Consider the following 20,560-nt stretch of genomic DNA (forward strand, 5'->3'; position numbering starts at 1 on the left):
GACAGGCAACCATTTTGCAGCTGGATGTGAAGCCAGATGGGGTGGGGGGCGGGAGGCCGGGGGGCCTCGGGGCCGAGCCCGGGGGCGGCTGCGGCGCGCTCTCGGGGGTCGCGGGGCCCGGTGGGCAGGGCGCCCGCAGTCCTGGCTGGTCGGGAGCCAGGGGCCCGGCCCCGCGAGCCGGGCGGGTAGGAGGCCGGAGCGGCTCGGAGCGCGGCTCGGGCGCCAGGGGGAGCTCGCGGCCCCGCCGCGCCCCTGTCCCCGCAGCTGGTTCAGACTGGTTCGGGCAGGGTGCGGCCCGGCGGGCTGCATTCCAGGCCGCGGGCGCGCCGCCGGCTCCGGGGTCGCCCCGAGCGCCTCCGGGGGGCCGGGCAGACTTGTTTGTGTTTGTCTTCTTTGTTTCAGATCATTCATTTGGCCCCCCGACACACCCTGGGCTATCCTGGTGTCCTGAGTGCATCACAGGCCACCGCAGAGCTTTCCAGAGGGCCCCCGCCCAGCGCCCCTTCTCCCAAAAGACTCCGACTCCGAAAGCTGGGGTGGGGCTCCGGGCAGCTGCATTTTAAGCAAAATGTTTCTAATGCATCATTTATTTAGGAGGGGGGAAAAAAAAAGACGGGAAGCAAAATGACTGTTGGCTAGCCAACTTGGCCCAGGGTAGGAATCCCCTTGATGCTTGTACAGAGCGAAGATCTCTTCCCCCGACACCCCGTCTCCAGGAAAAGCGGGTCGGGGTAAGCAGCGTTTTGAGCTAACACTCTAGGGTTTTGGTTTTTCTATTTTTTTTCCCCCTCCAATGAGTCATATTGGGCATCTTAAAAGTTTAAATACTGTAACAAGCATCAGCGGAAGAAATAGAACACTACGAATACATAATTGAAACCCCTCTCGTAGCCTCCCCAGTTTCCTCTCCGCCACCCCAAAGGAACCCGTTTCCTGAATGCGGCGCCGCACCGCCGTGCACAGCTTTATACTGTTACTCCATATGTCTGTATCCATAAACAATATATAGTGCGGTTTCGCGTGTTTTAAAAACTTTATGTTAATGGCAGCGTGCCCTACAGAGCCTTCTGCGACTTGCTCCCCCCCCCACCTCCCTTCCTTCTCTTTTTCTTAGCATTATGTTTTTGAGAGTCCTCCATCAGGGGAAGTTTGCTGCGCTTAGGCCTGTTTGGCTAATCTGAAGCCGTTTCTGGGTTTTTCCGAGGGGAGCCCGGGTCCGTCCGCAGGGGTGAGGGTCAGAGCTGGGCTCCTGGCTGTCTGGTGTGATGCAGAAGAGCTCTGGGCATCAGACGCTTCAGGACAGTAATGAATGTCCAAGTGCAGGTTCAGTGAGTTTCTGCTAAATCCTCTTCCTTAGCACCTGAGGCCCAAGTCTTAGCCAGGAGTTTTCCAGAATATTCCACTGGCCCGAAAGCCTGGATATTTGGGCCGCGATGTAGAGCAATTAGCAATGGACAGCTGTGGAAGGGGGAAGATGGATTACCCAAAAGACACACCAAGCATGTGCTCATGCCCCCTACCTAAGCTTGTCGGATAAAATACAAATTCAGATTTAACAGGATGGGGATAAGGGGAGTCCTGTATACTTATTTCTAGCTCTAAGCCGAGCCTGATTTTAAAAAAACCAATGTAACACTTTAAAAAATAATCATAGGAAAAATTAGACTGCTAGACCTCCAGATACCTCATTACATTTTTTAAAAACTTGACTCACTAGCAGGTCTGTCTAGTCAAAGCTATGGTTTTTCCAGTAGTCATGTATGGATGTGAGAGTTGGACCATGAAGAAAGGTGAGCGCGGAAGAATTGATGCTTTTGAACTGTGGTGTTGGAGAAGACTCTTGAAGAGTCCCTTGGACTGCAAGGAGATCCAACCAGTCCATCCTAAAGGAGATCAGTCCTGGGTGTTCATTGGAAGGGCTGATGTTGAAGCTGAAATTCCAATACTTTGGCCACCTGATGCAAAGAGCTGACTCATTGGAAAAGACCCTGATGCTGGGAAAGATTGAAGGCGGGAGGAGAAGGGGAGGACAGTGGATGAGATGGTTGGATGGCATCACTGACTCATTGGACATGAGTTTGAGTAAACTCCGGGAGTTGGTGACGGACAGCGAGGCCTGGTGTGCTGCAGTCCACGGGGTTGGAGTCGGACACGACTGAGCGACTGAAGAAGGATAGCATTGCTTTGGACCCTGCCCTCTTCAGCTAAACTCTAAGGAGTTTAGACTAGCCTCTTAGGGGTGGGGGTCAAATTTAGTGCGCTTAAGGAGTCCCTGTGGAGTTTATTTTAAAATCTGTCCCCGAGAAGAATAGGATCGCTACATCCAGCTTCCCTGTTAGGACTGTCAGCCAGGAGCAAACAAGCTGCAGTCCTAGGAGAGGCCTGGTGGGCGGGGTGATGGGGGAGGGGTGTTCTTTAAATGAAAGGCTCCTCTAAGTTAGCTGTTCTCTATACTGAATGCACGCTGGAACCACCCGGAGAGCTTTACAAACTACTGATGCCCAAGCGCCACCTCCAGAGATTCTGGCTGAATAGGCCTGGGGCGAGGTCTGACTTACGGGCTTTTAGAAACTCCCCAGTTCAGTTCAGTCGCTCAGTCGTGTCTGACTCTCTGCGACCCCATGGACTGCAGCACGCCAGGCTACCCTGTCCATCACCAACTCCCAGAGCTCGATCAAACTCGTGTCCATGGAATCGGTGATGCCCTCCAGCCGTCTCATCATCTGATGTCCCCTCCTCCTTCCTTCAACAAACTCCCCGGGCCACTCTAAAGTGCTGTGGGAGCTGGGACCCGCTGCTCCACCGGATTTCAGTGCAACGGGGTAGTCTGCAAGCCACGCTTCTCAAACTCAGCGGTGTGTTAGACTCACCTGGCGAGCATCAAATCGTGCAGATGCCCAGGTTCCAACCCTAGAGACTGTGTGTGGCCTGGACTTGGGGCGTTTTAAAGGATCCCTCGGTGATCGCCATCTGAAGGCGGGTTTGAGACCAGGTGGTGCGGGGGCCGGGCGCAGGGAGCGCGGCGCACCACTGGGCGGCGCTGCCCACTCGGCCCGGCGCTCCGCTCGGCGCTCACCGGCCCCGCCTCCGCCAGGCCTGCCGCGGGGCGTGCTGCGGGACGGGGGCGGGGCTCCGAGGCCGGGACACGGCGTCGGGCTACCGGGCAGCCTCCGCCGGCCGGACCCTGCCGTGCTCGTGATGCTGCTTCTGGACGCCGATCGGCCGGAGCCCGTGCGCGGCGGGGCGCGCGAGCTCGCGGTCTTCCTGACCCCCGAGCCTGGGGCCGAGGTAGGGGACGCGGCTGGAAGTGGGGGAGGCGGGTCTCGGGGTTGCGGGGTCCAGGACTCGCGCGCCCCAGGGGCGAGTGGACGAATGGGGGTGGGGGACCCCTGAGCGCTGGGCCCGGACCCTCGGCTTCCCCGAAGCTTTCTTTCGTACCTGGCGCTGGGGCTCCGGGCACGCACGGGCGGCCCCGGGGCTCTTCTCGGCGGCACGGTGGCTTCCCAGGGTCACCCAGTGATGCGCGTCAGGTCGCTCCAGCTCCGTCCTCCAGCCAACACGGCTCTCGGGGGCCCAGACTCGCCTCCCATCCTTACCTGATCACCCCCTCTTTCCGACCCCCCATCGCCGGCATCCGCCGGGATGCCAGAGGGAGGCGCGCTCAGAGCTGATGCCCTTGGCAAACCCGGGCCCTCGGGGAGGCCGAGCCCGGGTCCCGCCTCTGCCCGCGCGTTCGGCCTGCCCGGCTCTGAGCTGACGCCAGTTTCCCGCAGGAGGCAGACAGGCTGCGTCTGTGAGGATGCACCCGGCCTCGGTTCGCTTCTGTTGCTAGGAGGGAAAATTCCTCATCTCTGGCTGTTCTTGCTGTTTTAAAAGCACAGAATAAAAAGTAGATCTAACGCTGGATTCTTTATCTTCCAGCTGAAGCCAGTATGTTGACAGTGCCGTGAAAAAGTTATTTACCCAAGTTCACCCGGAGTTATTTAGGGCCAGAAAGTCAACCCATTCTCTTTTAAAATCTCAGAAGTGGTACACAAGTATTTAAAATAAAGAGGAAACAACTTCTTTCTCTCTCACCCCAGTTCTGGTTCCCAGAGATAACCATCTCCCACAGTTTGGTGTACATCATGCCAAGCATATTAAAAATGCATTTACAAATGTAGGTGGGGATGTATACTAATAATTATACATAATTAGTTTTTACAAAAAACCCTCTTGATAGCAGAATACTTTTCTGCAACTTGCTTTTCGTTATTCAAAATAGCATGGACAAGTAGAAAGTGATTTAATGGTAAGGCACAAGGCTTCTTTCAGGGTGATGAGAATATTCTGGAATTACTGCTAATGGTTGCACAACTTTGTGAATTCAGTGAAAACCACAGAATTGTATACTTTAAAAGGTTAAATTTTATGGCATATGAATTCTATCTCAATTTAAAAAATAATATGGACATATTTCCATGTCAGAATGTAAGAACTGTCCAATAGAAATATAATTTGAGCCAAATATGAGCCAATAATTTTAATTTTTTTAACATTTAAAATATTCTAGGAGTCATATAAAAAGGGGAAAGAAACAGGTGAAATTGTCAATATATTTTTTTCCAGTTTTATTGAGATCTAATTGACATACAGTGCTATAAGATTAAGATGTACAAGTTTCAGTATACTTAACATACCTATCCAAAATGTCCTTTCAGCATGTCATCAATGTAAAAAGAATTCAATGAGATTTTTACATTCTCTTCTTTGGACAAAGTTTTCAAAACCAGGCTTAGAATATTAAGCTTACAACACACCTCGGTGTGGACCAGCCACATTTTAAGCATTTAGTAGTCGTGAGGGGCTTCCCTTGTGGCTCAGCTGGTAAAGAATCCACCTGAAATGCGGGAGACCTGGATTCGATCTCTGGGTTGGGAAGATTCCCTGGAGAAGGGAAAGGCTACCCACTCTAGTACTCTGGCCTGGAGAATTCCATGGACTATAATCCATGGTGTCGCAAAGAGTCGGACACGACTGAGCATCTTTCACTTTCAACAGTCATAAGAGGCTGGTGGCTTCCATGTTGGAGAGTGTAGGTCTTCATCATTCTTCAGCTTCCTAGTGTCCTGCCATTACATAATGTTGTTGTTCAATTGGCAAGTCATGTCCAACTCTTTGTGACCCCATAGACTGCAGCACCTCAGGCCTCCCTGTCCCTCACCATCTCCCAGAGTTTGCTCAAACTCGTGTCCATTGAGTCAGTGATGCCATCCAACCATCCCATCCTCTGTTGCCCTCTTTTCTGTCTTTAGTTCTCCCGGCATCAGGGTGTTTTCCAGTGAGTTGACTGTTTGCATCAGGTGGCCATGGTATTGGAGCTTCAGCATCAGTCCTTCCAATTAGTATTCAGGGTTGATTTCCTTTAGGATTGACTGGTTTGATCTCCTTGCTGTCCAAGGGACTCTCAAGGCTTTTCTCCACATCACAGTTCGAAAACATCAGTTCTTTGGCGCTCAGCCTTCTTTACGGTCCCGCTCTCCCCTCCATACATGACTACCGTCACATAATAATCCCTCCTATTTTCTGAGCATATGCATGTGCCAGCAGCTTGCTGCACCCTGTTCATGGACTGTGCCATCGCATCCTGGCAGTGACCCCGTGGCTAGGATGTTGCTCTGTCAACTTCATATCTGTGAAACCTGAGGCCCTCACCAAATACGCAGTGTCCTGTGGATGTCCGGTAATTTCTGAACCACACCCCCAGGCGTGGGCATTTAGGCTGTGTACCTGCTTAAGGGTTTAAGTAACCTGAGTGTCTTTCTTCTTCTTTCTCTGCCTTACTCTCAGCAGCAAGATGTCATTGTGCCCAGGGGCTCAGCCTCATTTTGTCTGATTAGGGACAGCCTCCAGGAGAAGCTGCATGCATTCATTTCATTCGCTCACTCGGGGCTCTCTCTAACTCAGACGCGAGCTGGATCATGCTCATTTGTAAGGGCTGTAATGAAGAGCCGAACTCCCCGTAGCTCCATGCGGCAATAAAGGCACTTCGAGCTCTTGCTGAAATTTATTTACCAAAAGAAGCAAAAACTGCCCGGGTGGAGTCACTTGCAGCATCTACTTAAAGCTTAATTCATTAGCAGTTCCCCGTGCTGCAGCTGTTTGCAGAGATGGGCAAATGAGCTGGAAAAGGGAAGCCTGGTTTGGGATCAGGCCTGGGTGCCTGGAGCCTCCTGAGCAGCCCACGTCCTCAGGCCACTTTGGGCTTTTAAATGGCGTGGTTGGAGTCCCAGGCTCTAGTCCTGGGGGTGTCCTGGAGTTCCTAGGGAGGTGGGTCCTCCAACACCTCGAACCCCTGCTGTGTGCTGGGAGTGAACCACACGAGGGTCCCCCGTGCTCATGGCCCCACTCTCAGACAGTAAACGTGTAACACATCAAACCTCTGCGCTGTGATGAATGCCGTGGAGAACGCAGCATGGGTGATGTGGTAGAGAGTGTGTGGGAGACTTGGGTGGCGATGGCCTCTCCAAACCCCTGAGGAATGTGCAGGGAAGAGGGAGCGCAGAGGTCAAGAGGCCGAGTAGCAGGGGACCCCCACTGTGTCTGGGAGTGGTCAGGGAGGGCTTCCCTGAGACGACATCAGTTTAGGCTGAGCTCTGAAGCATGAATAGGAGTTGGCCGGGCTGAGAGAGAGGAGAAAAATGTCCCCGGCAGAGGAGACAGAACTTGCAAAGGCCCTGGGGTGGGATGAAGCAGGGCCATCGTGAGGGGAGAAGAGCAGCAGGTGGAAGGGCGGGCAGTGAGGGCAGGGTGGAGCCAGTGAGAGGACCAGAAAGAGGACTTTGCACTGCCTCCCTGGATGGAGGAGCCACTGAAGGGCTGCCTGTTGACCAGTTGACTGGGGAGCGTTTCACTCTTTCTAGAGCCTTTGGGTTTTTCTGTCTAACCAACTTTTTTGTGCTTTACTTTCTCTCTCTTTCTGATTTGAACTTCCTCTTTTGGGGGAACTTTCAGGCAGGGTCTCCAGAAGCTGCTTCAAGATGGCAGGGAGAGAAAGAGATGTTTGCCTCTTGGGGGCCCTCCTGGATGGCTCAGTCCTGATACCCACCCAGGGCGGAGTTCCTGACAAGACTCAGAGTTCCATTTGGTTCCTGTGCTGGGATGCAGGACAGGTTTGGCCCACAGATGGGGTTCATGGCCTGCCTGGAAGGAAGTAAAGGACTTCACTTGCTCACACTTGCTCTGCCTGAGTGAGCAGAGATGAGAGGGGAGAGTTAACCCGTGGATGAGGTCCCCGGCTGCAAACTGGTGGCCCAGGGGCTGAATCCAGAACTCCGATATGATTGGTTCACTTCACGTAGGGGTTCTTTTTTGTTGCTGTTGTTTAATTCTTTTTTCACATAGGGGTTCTTAAATGGAGAATTTTCATGAAAAAAAAAAAATCTGAGTTTCTTGTTTGTTTAAAATAATGGACAGTCTGGAAATCCACAGTCCCTGTTTCCTAGTCATGGTCGCCTGTGAGCCACAGTCCTCACCCCTTCTTACTGTCTCCCTCTACTGAAGCTGGTATCAGTTACCACTTACCTTTGCGCTTGAACCTGTGACGTTTCTAGTCATGATGAGAGGAGAGGAAACTGTTTCTCCAAGCCAGGAGTCTGGACTGAATAGGAAGACATGAGTTAGACCCAAATGCCCCTGGGTCTCAAGACAAAATGTAGAAGAGACCATTTCTTTGTGGAAGCAAAGACTATTTATTGTGTCCAACCTGCAGACACCATGTGCCTCTGGGAACCCTGGCACGTGTCTTATTCTTTTGACCTACTGGTCCCCTTTCTGCTTTCAAATTTTGGATGTTCAGATTAGAACTCTGTGGGTGGGTTCTAGGGCACAGTCTACTGTGTCTCGAGATATAGTCCTGGGTTAGTTTATTCCTCTGATCCTTATGGTGGACTTGCTGTGGGCCAGACAGTGTGCCAAGCACAGGGGAGAGGCCAGCAAGGTAGGTGCAGTGCCTGCTCTCAAGCACAGGAGCCGGCTAGGAACGATCCTACAGTTAGCGAACGGTGGTATCTGCCCCAGAGGAGACACCTGGGGGCTGTGACGGAGACACACAGGGAGGACTGGAAGGACCATCAGGCAGAGATCTGGCATCGTGTGCTAGAAGCAAGGAAAGAGGATGACCCAGGAGGTGCCCGAGTGGGTGGACCTCAGTGATCAAGGAGAGAGTGGACAGGGCCAGACCAGGGCCTGGAGTCAAAGGGAGGAGCCTGGAATTCGATTCTAGGGGGTCATGGGTGGAAGCTGTGAGCAGGGCCGAGCTGGGTGTGAGCAGGAGAAAGACAGGATCAGACCTGTGGATTTAGTGCAGTGCCAGAGGAGTTGGAGGGGCTGGCGCGGCCGCAGGGGGACCACCGGTGTGGACGTCCAGGTGGACGTGGGCTGAACCGGCCGGGCTCCCTGAATCAGAGCCTTCACGGGTGTGTGAGTCCAGGCCAAAGTGGGCGCTTGGAGAAGGGTAGTGTTTCTCAGAAGAAAGCTCGTGTTTTTCCCGTGGCAGAACTGCCCAGCGGCGGAAGGACCCATTCCCGACTCTGAACAGTCTCTTATCACAGGACATCTGGGCTTTGGGAGTGGGTCACCTTGGAACCGTGGCTAAATGCTAGAGTCTGGCTAGAGTCTGCTGACTCTCCGCATTAATCAAGAAGCTTGGAAACAGGTTCCCCAAAGGTGGGAAGGAACCCTGGTGTCCACCCGCGCAGGCTGGTCACGTAGGGATGCTTCTGCACAGCGGGCGGCTCACGGTTGCAGCAGGAGTCCACTCTGAACACACCATTCTGGAGCCAGGGGAGAAAAGAAGATGCCCAGAGGTGTGTGTGGTGTAAATGAAAACTTTGAGGGCAAAAAACACTTATCTCATGCATCTATATAAATAAGAGATGAAGATAGATCCATCTCTGGGCGGTGGGGGAGGATGGCCAAGCTGTGAGCCCTGGGGTAGGGCGTGGTCCCCAACTTCACCTCACATTGGCCTCATCTGTGATCTCCATCAACGACGAGAAGAACTGCTGCCTCCCCCCCACCCCAGGTACCCTCATTTCATTGGTGTGGGCACCTCCTGGGCACTGGAATGCCCAAAGCTTTCCAGCAGAATTGAAAAGCCCGGGATGACCAAGACTGATTTGTCTGTTGGAAAGTCCCCGTGGCTGCTGACTGTGGGGTGCACCCAGGAGGCACCCCAGGCCTGGGGATCTGGACTTGTAAGCCCTCTCCGGAGATCCTGATGGTCAAGCTGGTGGGTAGCTCACGACTTGCCTCCCTGCAAGTGGCACCTGCCGCAGGCCCAGAGTGCTGGCTCCCCGCCCCTTGCAGAGGGCAGAAAACCCTTCTATCCTGCCTGCTGCCGTGTCTACACCACCGGCTACTGACTCCTCACGTATCAATTGAAGCAGCATCCTTCGCAGCTGTGTGCCCCCCGCCGACCCCACCTGCACCCCTGCCCTGGTCAGGCTGCGTGGTGGGAGGTCAGCTCCAGAGCCACAGGGTCTGGGTTTGGATGTCGGCCCTGCATCCCCTCCACCCTTCCTCCCAAGCTGTGGGGTTGGGGGAGGTGATGCCCGGGCGATGCTTGGCTCGGAGTCTGGCCCACAGTAAGTGATAGGCGGCATTAGCTGCGATTATCCATTTATTCATTCTGTAGGTGTTTCTGGAACAGGAACTGGGTGTGGACCCCGAACCGGGTGCTGGGAAGTAAGTGTGCAGGGGAGGCACACCCACCTGCAGGGCTCTCGGAACAGGTGGGAGCGGGGCCCGGACACGCACTGATAATTCTACTCCGTGTTTGCAGGAGGGCGATTTCAGCCTCCACTTGCGCAGAAGATAGTGAGTTCTCACTAGCATGACCTCCTGGAGGCCTGGAAGTCCAGGGTTAACTTTCTCTATCTGTGTACATGAGGCCAACCGTAGATCCCAGGTTTTGGTTTGCAAAACAGTTGCTCCTTGCATGGTCCACATGAGCCCTCGGTTCTCTTAAACTGTTTCAGGATCTGAATTGATTCCTTGGGGCAAATGTGGTGGGCATTTGGCCTGTGGGTTCCTCTAAGTGGATTGGAGTTGATTTTATTTTTAAATAATTTTGTTTATTTTTGGCTGTGTTGGGTCGTCGCTGCTCAGGCTTTTCTCTGCTTGTGGCGAGCGGGGGCCCCTCTCAGGTTGTGGTGTGCGGGCTTCTCTGTTGCAGATCACGGGTTCTGGGGTGCGTGGGCTCCCAGACTCCAGGGCACGGGCTCAGTAGTTGTGGCACGCGGGCTGCGTTGCTCCTCAGCATGTGGGATCTTCCTGGATCAGGCTCCCCTGGTGGCTCAGCTGGTAAAGAATCCGCCTGCAAAGCGGGAGACCTGGGTTCCACCCCTGGGTTGGGAAGATCCCCTGGAGAAGGGAAAGGCTCCCCACTCCTGTATTCTGGCCTGGAGAATTCCATGGGCTGTATAGTCCGTGGGGTCGCAAAGAGTCGGACAGGACTGAGCGACTTTCACTTTATACCTGCATTGGCAGGTGAATTCTTTACCACTGAGCCACTAGGGAATCTGGGAGTTGATTCTCTTTAAACAGGTTTTGTTTAAAAATAAACACTGTGTGCGCAGGGTACAGAACCCCAAGGTCCCTGTGACCACGGGGCCACGCGTGAGGCCCCGCCCTGCCCGGTGCTTGGCTTGCGGTCCCGGCCACCCGCTGCCCCCATCGGCATCCTGCTTTCTTCACTCGCTGTGTCTCAGCTTTACACGTGAGTGCACAGCGAGCTGGCCAATTATTTCTAGCTGCCAAACAATCTCATCGTCTGTCTGAATGGTAATTTAGGTATCCGTTCCTCTCCTTTTGCCGTCACAAAGTCTATTACAATGCGTATCTCTGTACCTACACCATTCTGTATTTGTGCAGATATGTCTGGAGGACAAACACCTCGCGGGGGAATTACAGAGTCCAAGGATACCTGCTTTTAAAATTTAAGGGGGACTTCCTCGGTGGTCCAGTGTTGGAGAGTCTGCGTTCCGACGCAGGGTACTTGGGTTGGATTTCTGGTTAGGGAGCTAAGGTCCTACATGCTGCCGGGCAGCTGAGCCCGTGTGCCACAGCTAAGACCCAGTGCAGCCAAAGATCAATAAATAAATATTTAAAAAATTTTTTTAGTTGCTGTTGCCAAATTAACCTTCTTGTCAGGGTCAGGGCAAGAATAGTCAGCCCTTTTGGACATTTAGACCTCAAGGTCAAGGGTCCCTCAGGGATGGGAATGCTTTCTTGGGCTGCTTTGGGGGCCTGGGAGGAAGGAGTTCCCGCGTCTCCTCTTTGGGAAGGGGATTATCATCTGATGGGCCAGGCCCCTCTGGGTTTGAGATTACAGCGCAAGAAGGACATTTCCTTCCTTTGCTCTTTCCACGACTTCATTCGTGGCTTGCCCCAGCTCCCAGGATCTTTCTGACATCAATCCAGCCCGTTCATCCTGTGCCCAGAGACGAGACTGCTTCTGCTAAAGGCCTTTACTGAAGGTAAAGGTCTGAAAAGGCTGTCTGAAGGGGCCACCATGAGTGCTTTTGGAGAAGAGGAGGCATTCCTAATTTGCCTGCCCTGGGTGTGGGCAGGCCTCACAGTCCTTGGGCGGAGTTCATTTTCACCCCCATCCTGCACTCATGGACCCTGGCCCAGCCTGGCTGGGGGAGAGAGGAGCAAGGTCAGGCCAAAGCACCAAGTGTTAAGCAAAAGCTGAACCCACCCCACTCCCCCAGACTTGATCCAGCGGCACGTGGGTATCCTATGGTTGGCCCAGTGATCTGATCTGTAAAATGCTAAGTAGACGCCAACTCTAAAAAAAGTGGAGTTTTCACATAAAAATCCTAATGTCTGGCTTTTCTAAAAATGTTGTGACAAAAGGTGTAGATCTTCAGTGGCCTTGTTTCTGGGCTGAGCAGACCTTGTGTTTTCTAGAAGGATTCTCCAGACAGAGAGAGAGAGAGAGTGTGTGGGTGTAAGCAGTGTTATTGTGATATAATTCACATAACGTCAGTCCACCATTTAAAGTATACAGTCGCATTCAGTTCAGTTCAGTCGCTCAGTCCTGTCCGACTCTTTGTGACCCCCTGGACTGAAGCACGCCAGGCCTCCCTGTCCGTCACCAACTCCTGGAGCTTGCTCAAACTCACGTCCGTCAAGTTGGTGATGCCATCCAACCATCTCATCCTCTCTTGCCCCCTTCTCCTCCTGCCCTCAATCTTTCCCAGCATCAGGGTCTTTTCCAATGAGTCAGCTCTTCGCATCAGGTGGCCAAAGTATTGGACCTTCAGCATCAGTCCTTCCAATGATTATTCAGGACTGATATCTTTTAAGATGGACTGGTTGGATCTCCTTGCAGTCCAAGGGACTCTGAAGAGTCTTCTCCAACACCACAGTTCAAAAGCATCAATTTTTTGGCACTCAGCTTTCTTTATAGTACAACTCTCACATTCACACATGACCACTGGAAAAACCATAGCTTTGACTAGATGGACTTTTTTTGGGAAAGCAATGTCTCTGCTTTTTAATATGCTGTCGAGGTTGGTCATAGCTTTTCTTCCAGGGAGCAAGCATCTTAATTTCCCATTTCTTTAAGAATTTTCCACAGTTTGTTGTGATCCACACAGTCAAAGGCTTTAGCAATTTCACTGCTTTTGGTTTATTCACAGGGTTGCACAACCATCAACCACAATCAATTTAAAACACTTCTGTTATCCCCAGAAGAAAGCCTGTCCCTCTTCACTCTCACACCACCAAGAATCCCCTGGCTGACTTTCTGTTTCTGAAGATGTGCCTGTTCTGGACATTTCATAGATGTTTGTGCTTTAAAGACACTGGTAAGCCAGAGGGGTGAAGGCCACATTCAGCTTGCAGCGAGGCTTGTTTGGCCATCGTTGTTCAGTCGCTCAGTCGTGTCCCACTCTGCAGCGCACCAGGCTTCCCTGTCCTTCACCGTCTCCTGGAGCTTGACTGTCACAGTGTTTTTTTAACTTTTTAGGTTAGTTTTCAACATTTTCAAATTGGGAGAGTGTGTAGGAAGACCTCTGTCACTGTTCATCTTGAATAAAACCAGTTTGGTGCATTCCCACCTGGAATGAGCCACTCAAACCAAGAGGCAGATGTCCTCTGTAGATGGGGTCAGGGGCCTGTTGGCCACAGTCTCCACCCCTCCCTTTTGTCTTCCTGCCTGAGTGTCAGCTGCCATTTATTACCCTGCTGATGCTACTGTTTCTTAGAGAAAAGTAAAAAGTCTCTGTCAAGAGTGGGAAACTGAAATAAGCAATGTGAGGAAAATATCTTCTTAAGCTTGCCTTCTTTTCCCTAGCATTCACTTCCTACCTGGCTTCCGTGTCTTTCTGAGTTTGGAGACCCTAGTGGGTCACAGTCCTCTCCTGTGTGGGTGGAGCATCATGCCAAGAGTAACCTAGAGAAAGAACTTACCAGACCCATCTCAGCTTCCCGCTCAAGACAGAGGAAGTCTGAGGCGTTCCTCCCGCACACACTCTTTCACATGGGGAAACTGAAGCACGGGGATGGTCAGAGGTGTCGTTAGGACCACGCAGCATGAATGGGAGAGCGGGACTCAGGCCATCCCTCTTCCAAGAGAGCACTTTTCCTCCTTCCTCTGGCCTTTCTCTTTTCTCCTCCCTCCTCTCTTTCTTGCAACAAATATTCATTGAGCATTGTATTGGTTACTGGTTTCCAGGTGACAAACCACCCCCAACTTCAGTGGATAAATACGACCCCCACTTTAGAGTGCATGATTGTGCAGTTGGTGGGCTCCTCTGAGCCATTCTCTCCCGTGGCACTGGGTGGGCTGCCCCACGGGGCTGCAGACAGCTGGGGGTCCGCGGCAGCTGAAGGTCCAGCATGACTGCACTCGTGTCGGGTGTTTGGTGCTGGCAATTGGGGCGCCTTGGTTCTCCTCCACGGCCGCTCGTTCTCCGGGACTGCTCTCATCCTGTGGCCTCTCAGACGACCAGAACTGCCTGCTGTCGTCTTCCAAGAGGGTGAGCCAGAAGCTGCAGGGTCTCTAGTCTCGGAAGTCAGACGTGGAGCAGCGTGTTGCTTCCACATTTTATTGGTCAAAGCAAGTCCCAGGCTAGTTCAGGGGTGGAAAGCAATGACGGTGCCTCCCCATGGGCAGAGGAGCAAGGCCATATTGTGAAAAGACATGGAGAGAGTTGGAAGGCTGTCTTAGGAAACACAAGTAACTACTATGTGCCAGGCATTATTTTAGTCCCTAGGGGCACAAAGGTAAATGAAACGAAAACCCCTGTTCTCCAGAAGCTTTCATTCTGTTGAGGGAAGATGACAACAAATAAGTAAAATATGTAGTAAGTTAAATGGTGATGCAGGTTAAAGAGAGAGATAAATTGGTGCAGGATGGGGCATGGCAGGAAAGCTACAAGACCAGGGAAGGCCTCACGAAGGAGAATCATATGGGCAAAGGCTGGAAGGGAGTGTGATATAAGCTTTACCAGTGATGGGAACAGCAAGTGCAAAGGCCCTGGGGTGAGGACATGGTTGGTGTAGTTGGTGGGGAGTGAGCAGTCAGTGATGAGGTCAGAGAGACGTGGAGGGCTGGGATGGTGTGGGGCTGGGGAGGCCCCCAGTAGGTGTTTGCTGACTGAGGCGGAAGATACAGTAAAAGTTAAGATATAATCCATGCAATATAAAATTTACCATTTTAGAGTATACAATTCAGTGGTTTTTAGTATATTCCCTATGTTGTGCAGATATTACCACAACCTAATTCCAGAACATTTCCATCACTCAAAAAAGAAGTCTCATAACCATTAGCAATTATTCCCTGCTCCCCCCGACCCTGCACCAATTCCATGGGGGAGACAACCACTTTCTGTCTCTGTGGATTTGCCTCCTCTGGACATTTCAAATAAAAGGAATCATGTAAGGATTATTTTCAAGGATTATCAACATTGTAGCATGTATTAGAGCTTCATTTTTTTTATGGCTGAATAGTATTCCATCCTGTGCACATGTCACTTTTTGTTTGTCCATCCATCAGTTTATGAACATCAAGTTATTTCTACTTGTGGGCTATTAGGAATAATGTAAAAGCTTTTCTGTAAGAACCTCTGTTTTCAGTTCTTTTGGGTACATTGCTGAGTCATAGGGTAACTGTTTAACCTTTAGAGGTTGGTCTCCAAACCAGGCTTGTTTCCAAAACAGCTGCACAATTTTACAGTCCCACCAGCAGTGGATGAGGGTTGCTTCATATCCTCACCAACATTTGTCACTTGCGATTTTTGTGATTGTGGCCATCCTAGTGGCTGAGAATGGTAGAGTGGAAGATTGTGAGCTGAAGAGGGCTTTGGTTTTCACAGAATCTCTGAGGACCAGATTGAAGGGGAGCAAAAGAGGAAGGAGGGGACTAGTGAGTAGCAGCCTACTGCAACGGTCCCGTCAAGGGAGAGCGGTGCCTTGCACCAGAGTGGTGGTGAGGAGTGGCTGGATGTAGGATGTATTGTGAAGGCAGAACTGAGAGGATTTGCATAGAGGATGGATGGGGTGAGGGGTGGGAAAGAATGATGAGCCAAGGATCCTCCCAGCTGTTTGGCCTGAGCACCTGGATGATGGGGTTTCCATTTGTTGAGCTGGAGAAGACCACGGATGGTGGAGGATCTTTTTGTGTTTTCTTGTGCCAGTCACTGGTGGACAGGGCCAGCCCTTTTTCGGTTTTTGGCACATCCGGCTGGGAAGCTTGGCTTGGAACTTTGGGAGAAATCAGGGGGTGTGGAAGAAGACAGTAAATCATAGTTCACGCGTATTAAAAAATGCCCACCTGCCATCTCCAACGGTCAAGCCCTGAATGTCACTTAAAGAGGAATCACTTGCTTCCCTCCCCTCAGAGTGGGACAGTTTCTGCATGGGGAGGTGCAGAGGATGATGAGGGCATTCATATTGCTTATGGGCTGGGTTAAAAAGGCATGTGGGTTGCACCTGCAGGAATCATATTTCTGGGGCCACTTTCTGGGAGAAAATTGCCCGCTGAATGATTTGTGGGGCACGGTGGGGTGGCTGATCCTTCCCTGTTGGCTGGGAATGTCTTGGGACCTGCTCCTCCCTTAGCTGACCAGGCAGTCAGCAGATCATTGCTTCACTCGCCTCCTGCTGCTTGGTGACCCCCTGGGTACCAGGAGGAGGTGGGGGGGCGAGGGTGACTGTAGTTGACAGGCAGCTGTAAGGTGGGCACGCTTTCCCCCTCCCCAGAGAGCACCTTGGTCCTTGCCAACTTCTGAAGTTGTTAGGTCAGATGTTGGCTTCTGTATTTTTTAGCTGTGTGACCTTGAGCAGGTGACTTAAGCTCTCTGATCCTCTGCTTCTCAATCCATAGAAAGAGGGAAATTACGGCACCTGCAGGACAGTTTTTGTGAGAATCAAAGGAGATAATTCATATGTAGTGATTTGCCATTTCTTCTATTATCTAGTGAGAGAGATCCATAAAGCTACCGTTTATTCACGCTTCCTGCGTGCCCACACCCTGTTAAAAGACTTAGCCATAGCATGAAGTGGACCTAGCAACCCTGCCAAGTAGGCGTGGCCCTTCTTGTCCCTGGTGAGCCAGCCCAGATGCCCAGCGGAAGCCACTGGGTTAAGGTCCCACAGCTGGCAGAGGGAAGATGGGGTTAGAACTCAGGACTGACTTCCTTCCTGAACGTGCTTGGAGAGGTCCAGAGCTCTTCCTGCGAGCAAAGAACTGCACGTGTGTCTTGGGAAGAGGTCACCCAGCCAGGGGTCCTTCATGTCCCTCCGGGGTTCCGTCTTCCCAGGCATGTTTGGACCTGGGGTGTAGATCATCTTGGGGTTTCCCTGGTGGTCAGAAACTAAAGGATCTGCCTGCAATGCTAGAGACCTGGGTTTGATCCCTGGGTCGGGAAGATCCCCTGGAGACAGGAATGGCAACCCACTCCAGTATTCTTGCCTGGGGAATCCCATGGACAGAGGAGCCTGGTGGGCTACAGACACGACTCACCTAGACTGTGCTCCACCGCGGATCTGTGCCCCCTCCCGTCTCTCGTGCTTTCCTCTGGGTCCAAAGGAACCATCAACTTCCCCCGTCCCAGCTCAGTGGCCTCTCAGCTCCTTCTTTCTCCCTTAGTGCATTAAGGACATTTTTTTTAAACCATGCTTTTCTTTTTAGGGGGTGGGAGGGGGAGCTTCCTGTGTGTTTCCAATCCCCCTTCCACTGTGGTCCCCTTCCCCTGTCAAGCCTCCTCCAGTCAGGCACAGAAATAGTCCCAGCTGTGAGACGAGGCTCCAGAGTTTAAAATTGCAGCTCTGTACTATTTATACTCCAGCCGGAAAGAGGTTTTTTTGCACTGCCGTTTATTTGGTTGTGGTAGTGACGCCCTAGGCTGCAGGCGCAGCTCCTGCACTGTATAAACATTTCTCTGGGGACAAGTGGGCGCTGAGGGCAGCCTTCAGGTGAGGGGGCAATGCCAGGCCTGCCCAGGAACGCCTGAGAACATCTCCCTGCAGCAGAACAGTTCGGCCTCGTAAGCCAGAGAAAGTGCTTCATGTTCCAGCCGAACTTCCTTCCGAGATGCCTGGTTATTAGGGGGAAGAAAGACAAAAAAGCAGGTATTTTATTCGTCATGAAAATAATACACGCTTGAGGGGGAGAAGGGTTCAAACTCCTCCTTTACGCAAGTGATTAAAGCAGACTCTTCATGTTCTGTTTTGCTTGGCCCACGAAGCATTAAAATGGAAAAATAATTTTAAAAAAATATGTGCCACTATTTATCAAGGGATAAATTTATAAGGGATCCAACTTGCATCTCTGGTGTCTCCTGCACTGGCTAACCCCCTAACTGTTTGCAGTTTGGTACATGGCATTCAGGTGGCTCTAGTGGTAAAGAACCCGCCTGCAATGCAGGTGACATAATGAGACTCGGTTGGATCCCTGGGTCAGGAAGATCCCCTGGAGAAGGAAATGGCAACCCACTCCAGTATTCTTGCCTGGAGTATCCCACGGACAGAGGAGCCTGGCGAGCTACAGTCCATGGGGTCGCAAAGAGTCAGACATGACTAAATTGACTTAGCATGCACATGTCACTCCAGTTGAAATGAGATGAGGTGAAATCCCACTGTTGAAACATGCACATTTCTCGGTATTCATACAAGGACAGTTTTATATTCTGCCTCTCGCAGTTCACTGCTTCTCTCCAGGGTGTTTCTCAGGAGGCATTTTTCGGTGTTGATAAGAGCAGGCTTTGAGGCTGGGGACTCAAACCTACCTGAGAATGTGGGCCCCGACCCTTGTTAGCTGTGTGACCTTGAGCAGGTTCCCTTACTTCTTGGAGCCTCAGTTGCCTTATCTGGACCACGGATGGTGATAAGGGGCACTTTGTTATCTCCAGTGAGTATTTATTTATCTCCTTTCTTTTGAGAACTGCATAGAGTGGATGGTCCACAGTGGCTTTAACCAGAGTGGTTAGACAGAGGAGTCCACAGGCATCAAGACTGCCACTGGCACTTCCAGGTTTCAAATGAGGCTTGAGAGGTTTTGAAAAGGCAAAGTAGGTCTGGAGGGAACTGGGCAGATAATCCTAAGATTTAGTTTGCTTTAAAAAAAAAAAGAAAAGAAAATGAAGGGCGTTTGTCTCCCTGGAAACCACTTGCTAATCTCCAGGATATTGTCTCTTTTCAGGCGAAGGAGGTGGAGGAGACCATCGAGGGGTTGCTCCTCCGGCTGGAAGAGTTTTGCAGCCTGGCTGACATGGTGAGTGGCTGGCTGACATGGTGAGGGCCTGCCTGGGAGGCGTGGGTCGAGGCCCAGGCCAGGCTTCAGGGCCTTCCTGGGCCTCCCTGGGGAGCCATCTTGGTGGTGGCTTAGCGAGCAGGAGGCGTGGGCAGCGGCCGGCCTGGGGAAGCCACCCTTTCTATCTCTCTCTCTCTCCCTCTCTCTCTCCACACAAGGCTCCCTGAGGCGGCCATCTTGTTAACGCCCTTCCCCCTCGAGACGCTTTCCCTCCATGGAGGAGGCGGGAGTAGGCCACCAGGTGGCGCTCTCGGCCCCGATGCGGGGCGCCGACCGGCGGGGATGCTAAGACTATATTTAACTTTCCTCGCTCGGCGCCGTTCACCAGGCAAACGTGGAGACAGCCAGGAAATGGCTTAAGGCCTGGGAGGCCCAGGGGGAGCCACCGGCCGGGCCCTGGCCCCGGCGGGGTCGGGCATGGAGTGCCTTCCTGAACCCTTTGCTGGCTCCACTGTTGCCTCCTCCCCTGTTGTGTGGGGAGGGCTCCTCCTGGCTGGAGGGAAGATGGTGCCCTCGGCCAGGAAGACGAGGTCTCCAGGATTGCTGCCAGATAGATGTGGGGCCCTGAGGAGCACTGACAGAATCTTCTGGAAGTTCCCAAGCTTATTAAAGGCACACCAGCAGCCAGGGTTCGTGGTTTCTGCCTGGAGGCCCAAAGGGTTGAGCTCCATGTTGGGAACAGGCCTGCCTCTCGCCGGAGCCCCGAGCCCCGGAGCCCCGGCTGGGTGCGGCCGTGTGGAACGGCCCCAGGTGTCTGGAGATGCGGTGCTGAGAGCCCAGGGAGCCACGTGTGTTGAGCATCTACTCTGTGCCAGGCTCCGTCCGGAACCTGCTTCCCTGTCCTCCCGTCTCGCCTCAGAGCCGCCCGCCATGATGGGTGCAGCTCTATCCCCGGACGTTCGGCGGATATCTGAGTGCCTCGCTGCGCCAGCCCCTGGGGACACTGCAGTGAACCAGGCAACAGACGTTCCCACAAGGACCTGTGTGTGTTTTTCTCTGCAGAGCCGAGTTTTTAGTTCAGATGTGGGTCCAGGTGGGAACCAGATAACGAGACTGACTTTGAACAGCGTGAATAGTCCTTTCTTCATCCGAACATTGTGCACCTTCTCCGACTGGTCCCTTGAAGAGCCTGAGAACGCAAAGAGAGACCAATCTGTCTCCCTTCCCCGCCCCCTGCCCCTCTGATCCCCTAGGTTACCGGGGAAACCGATATGTGCATCAGCGCTGGCCTGGAGGTGTGTACCAGGTGCAAAGTGGAGGCTTTGTGAAGGGAAAGAGCTTCTAGAAGGAACCAGGCACCTAATCCCAAGATTCGGTTTGCTTTAAAATATATATATATATGAGGAGCAGAGGTGTTAAATTCTGCCTGGAAAATTGGGGAGGCTTTGCAGAACAGGTGGTGATTAATTTGGGGTTTGAAAGAGGAACGAGAAGAATTCAGTTGCTGGGAGTGGGGGGTGGGGGTGGCAGGCACCCAGGCAGAGGGACTGGTCTGTGGGGGCGGTGTGCTGGGCCCGGCGGGACTGATGTGGGCCCCCACAGCAAGGGTATTGTGACGGTGGTAGGGACAGGCAATCCTGGGACATCTCTGATCTCAAATCCCAGCCCATCTTCCTCCTGTGATGAGAGACCCACTCTCCACCCTTTATGAGAGCTCTGGACGGAAGCCCGCTTGGATAGACAGAAAGGGGTCCAGATAAGGCTAGTTTTACTAGCCTTAAAAACGTCAAGGCTTCCCAAAGCCTGCGTTTATCT

General features: G+C 52.4%; 1 protein-coding gene and 1 long non-coding RNA gene across 4 annotated transcripts in view; one reads left to right on the forward strand and one right to left on the reverse strand.

The window, feature by feature from the left end:
- Window positions 1-569: 569 nt before the first annotated feature.
- LOC139036801 (uncharacterized) lies at window positions 570-3,792 on the reverse strand. Its single transcript, XR_011489665.1, has 2 exons — window positions 3,439-3,792; window positions 570-1,458 (listed from the first exon to the last, which is right to left on the reverse strand). It is a non-coding gene; the product is annotated as an uncharacterized lncRNA (long non-coding RNA).
- Window positions 3,061-20,560, forward strand: part of BCAS4 (breast carcinoma amplified sequence 4) — a 56,085-nt gene continuing 38,585 nt past the window's right edge. The window contains exons 1-2 of one of the 3 annotated variants that reach the window (XM_070472756.1): window positions 3,061-3,288; window positions 18,695-18,766. In XM_070472756.1, the coding sequence (XP_070328857.1) occupies window positions 3,199-3,288; window positions 18,695-18,766 (162 nt within the window). In that variant the 5' untranslated portion in view covers window positions 3,061-3,198. The remainder of the gene's footprint in view (window positions 3,289-18,694; window positions 18,767-20,560) is intronic. The other 2 variants (XM_020888680.2, XM_070472755.1) reach the window with 2 other exon arrangements.

The sequence above is a fragment of the Odocoileus virginianus genome, chromosome 9, assembly GCF_023699985.2.
Source record: "Odocoileus virginianus isolate 20LAN1187 ecotype Illinois chromosome 9, Ovbor_1.2, whole genome shotgun sequence".
In the NCBI taxonomy this organism is placed as follows: Eukaryota; Metazoa; Chordata; class Mammalia; order Artiodactyla; family Cervidae; genus Odocoileus; species Odocoileus virginianus.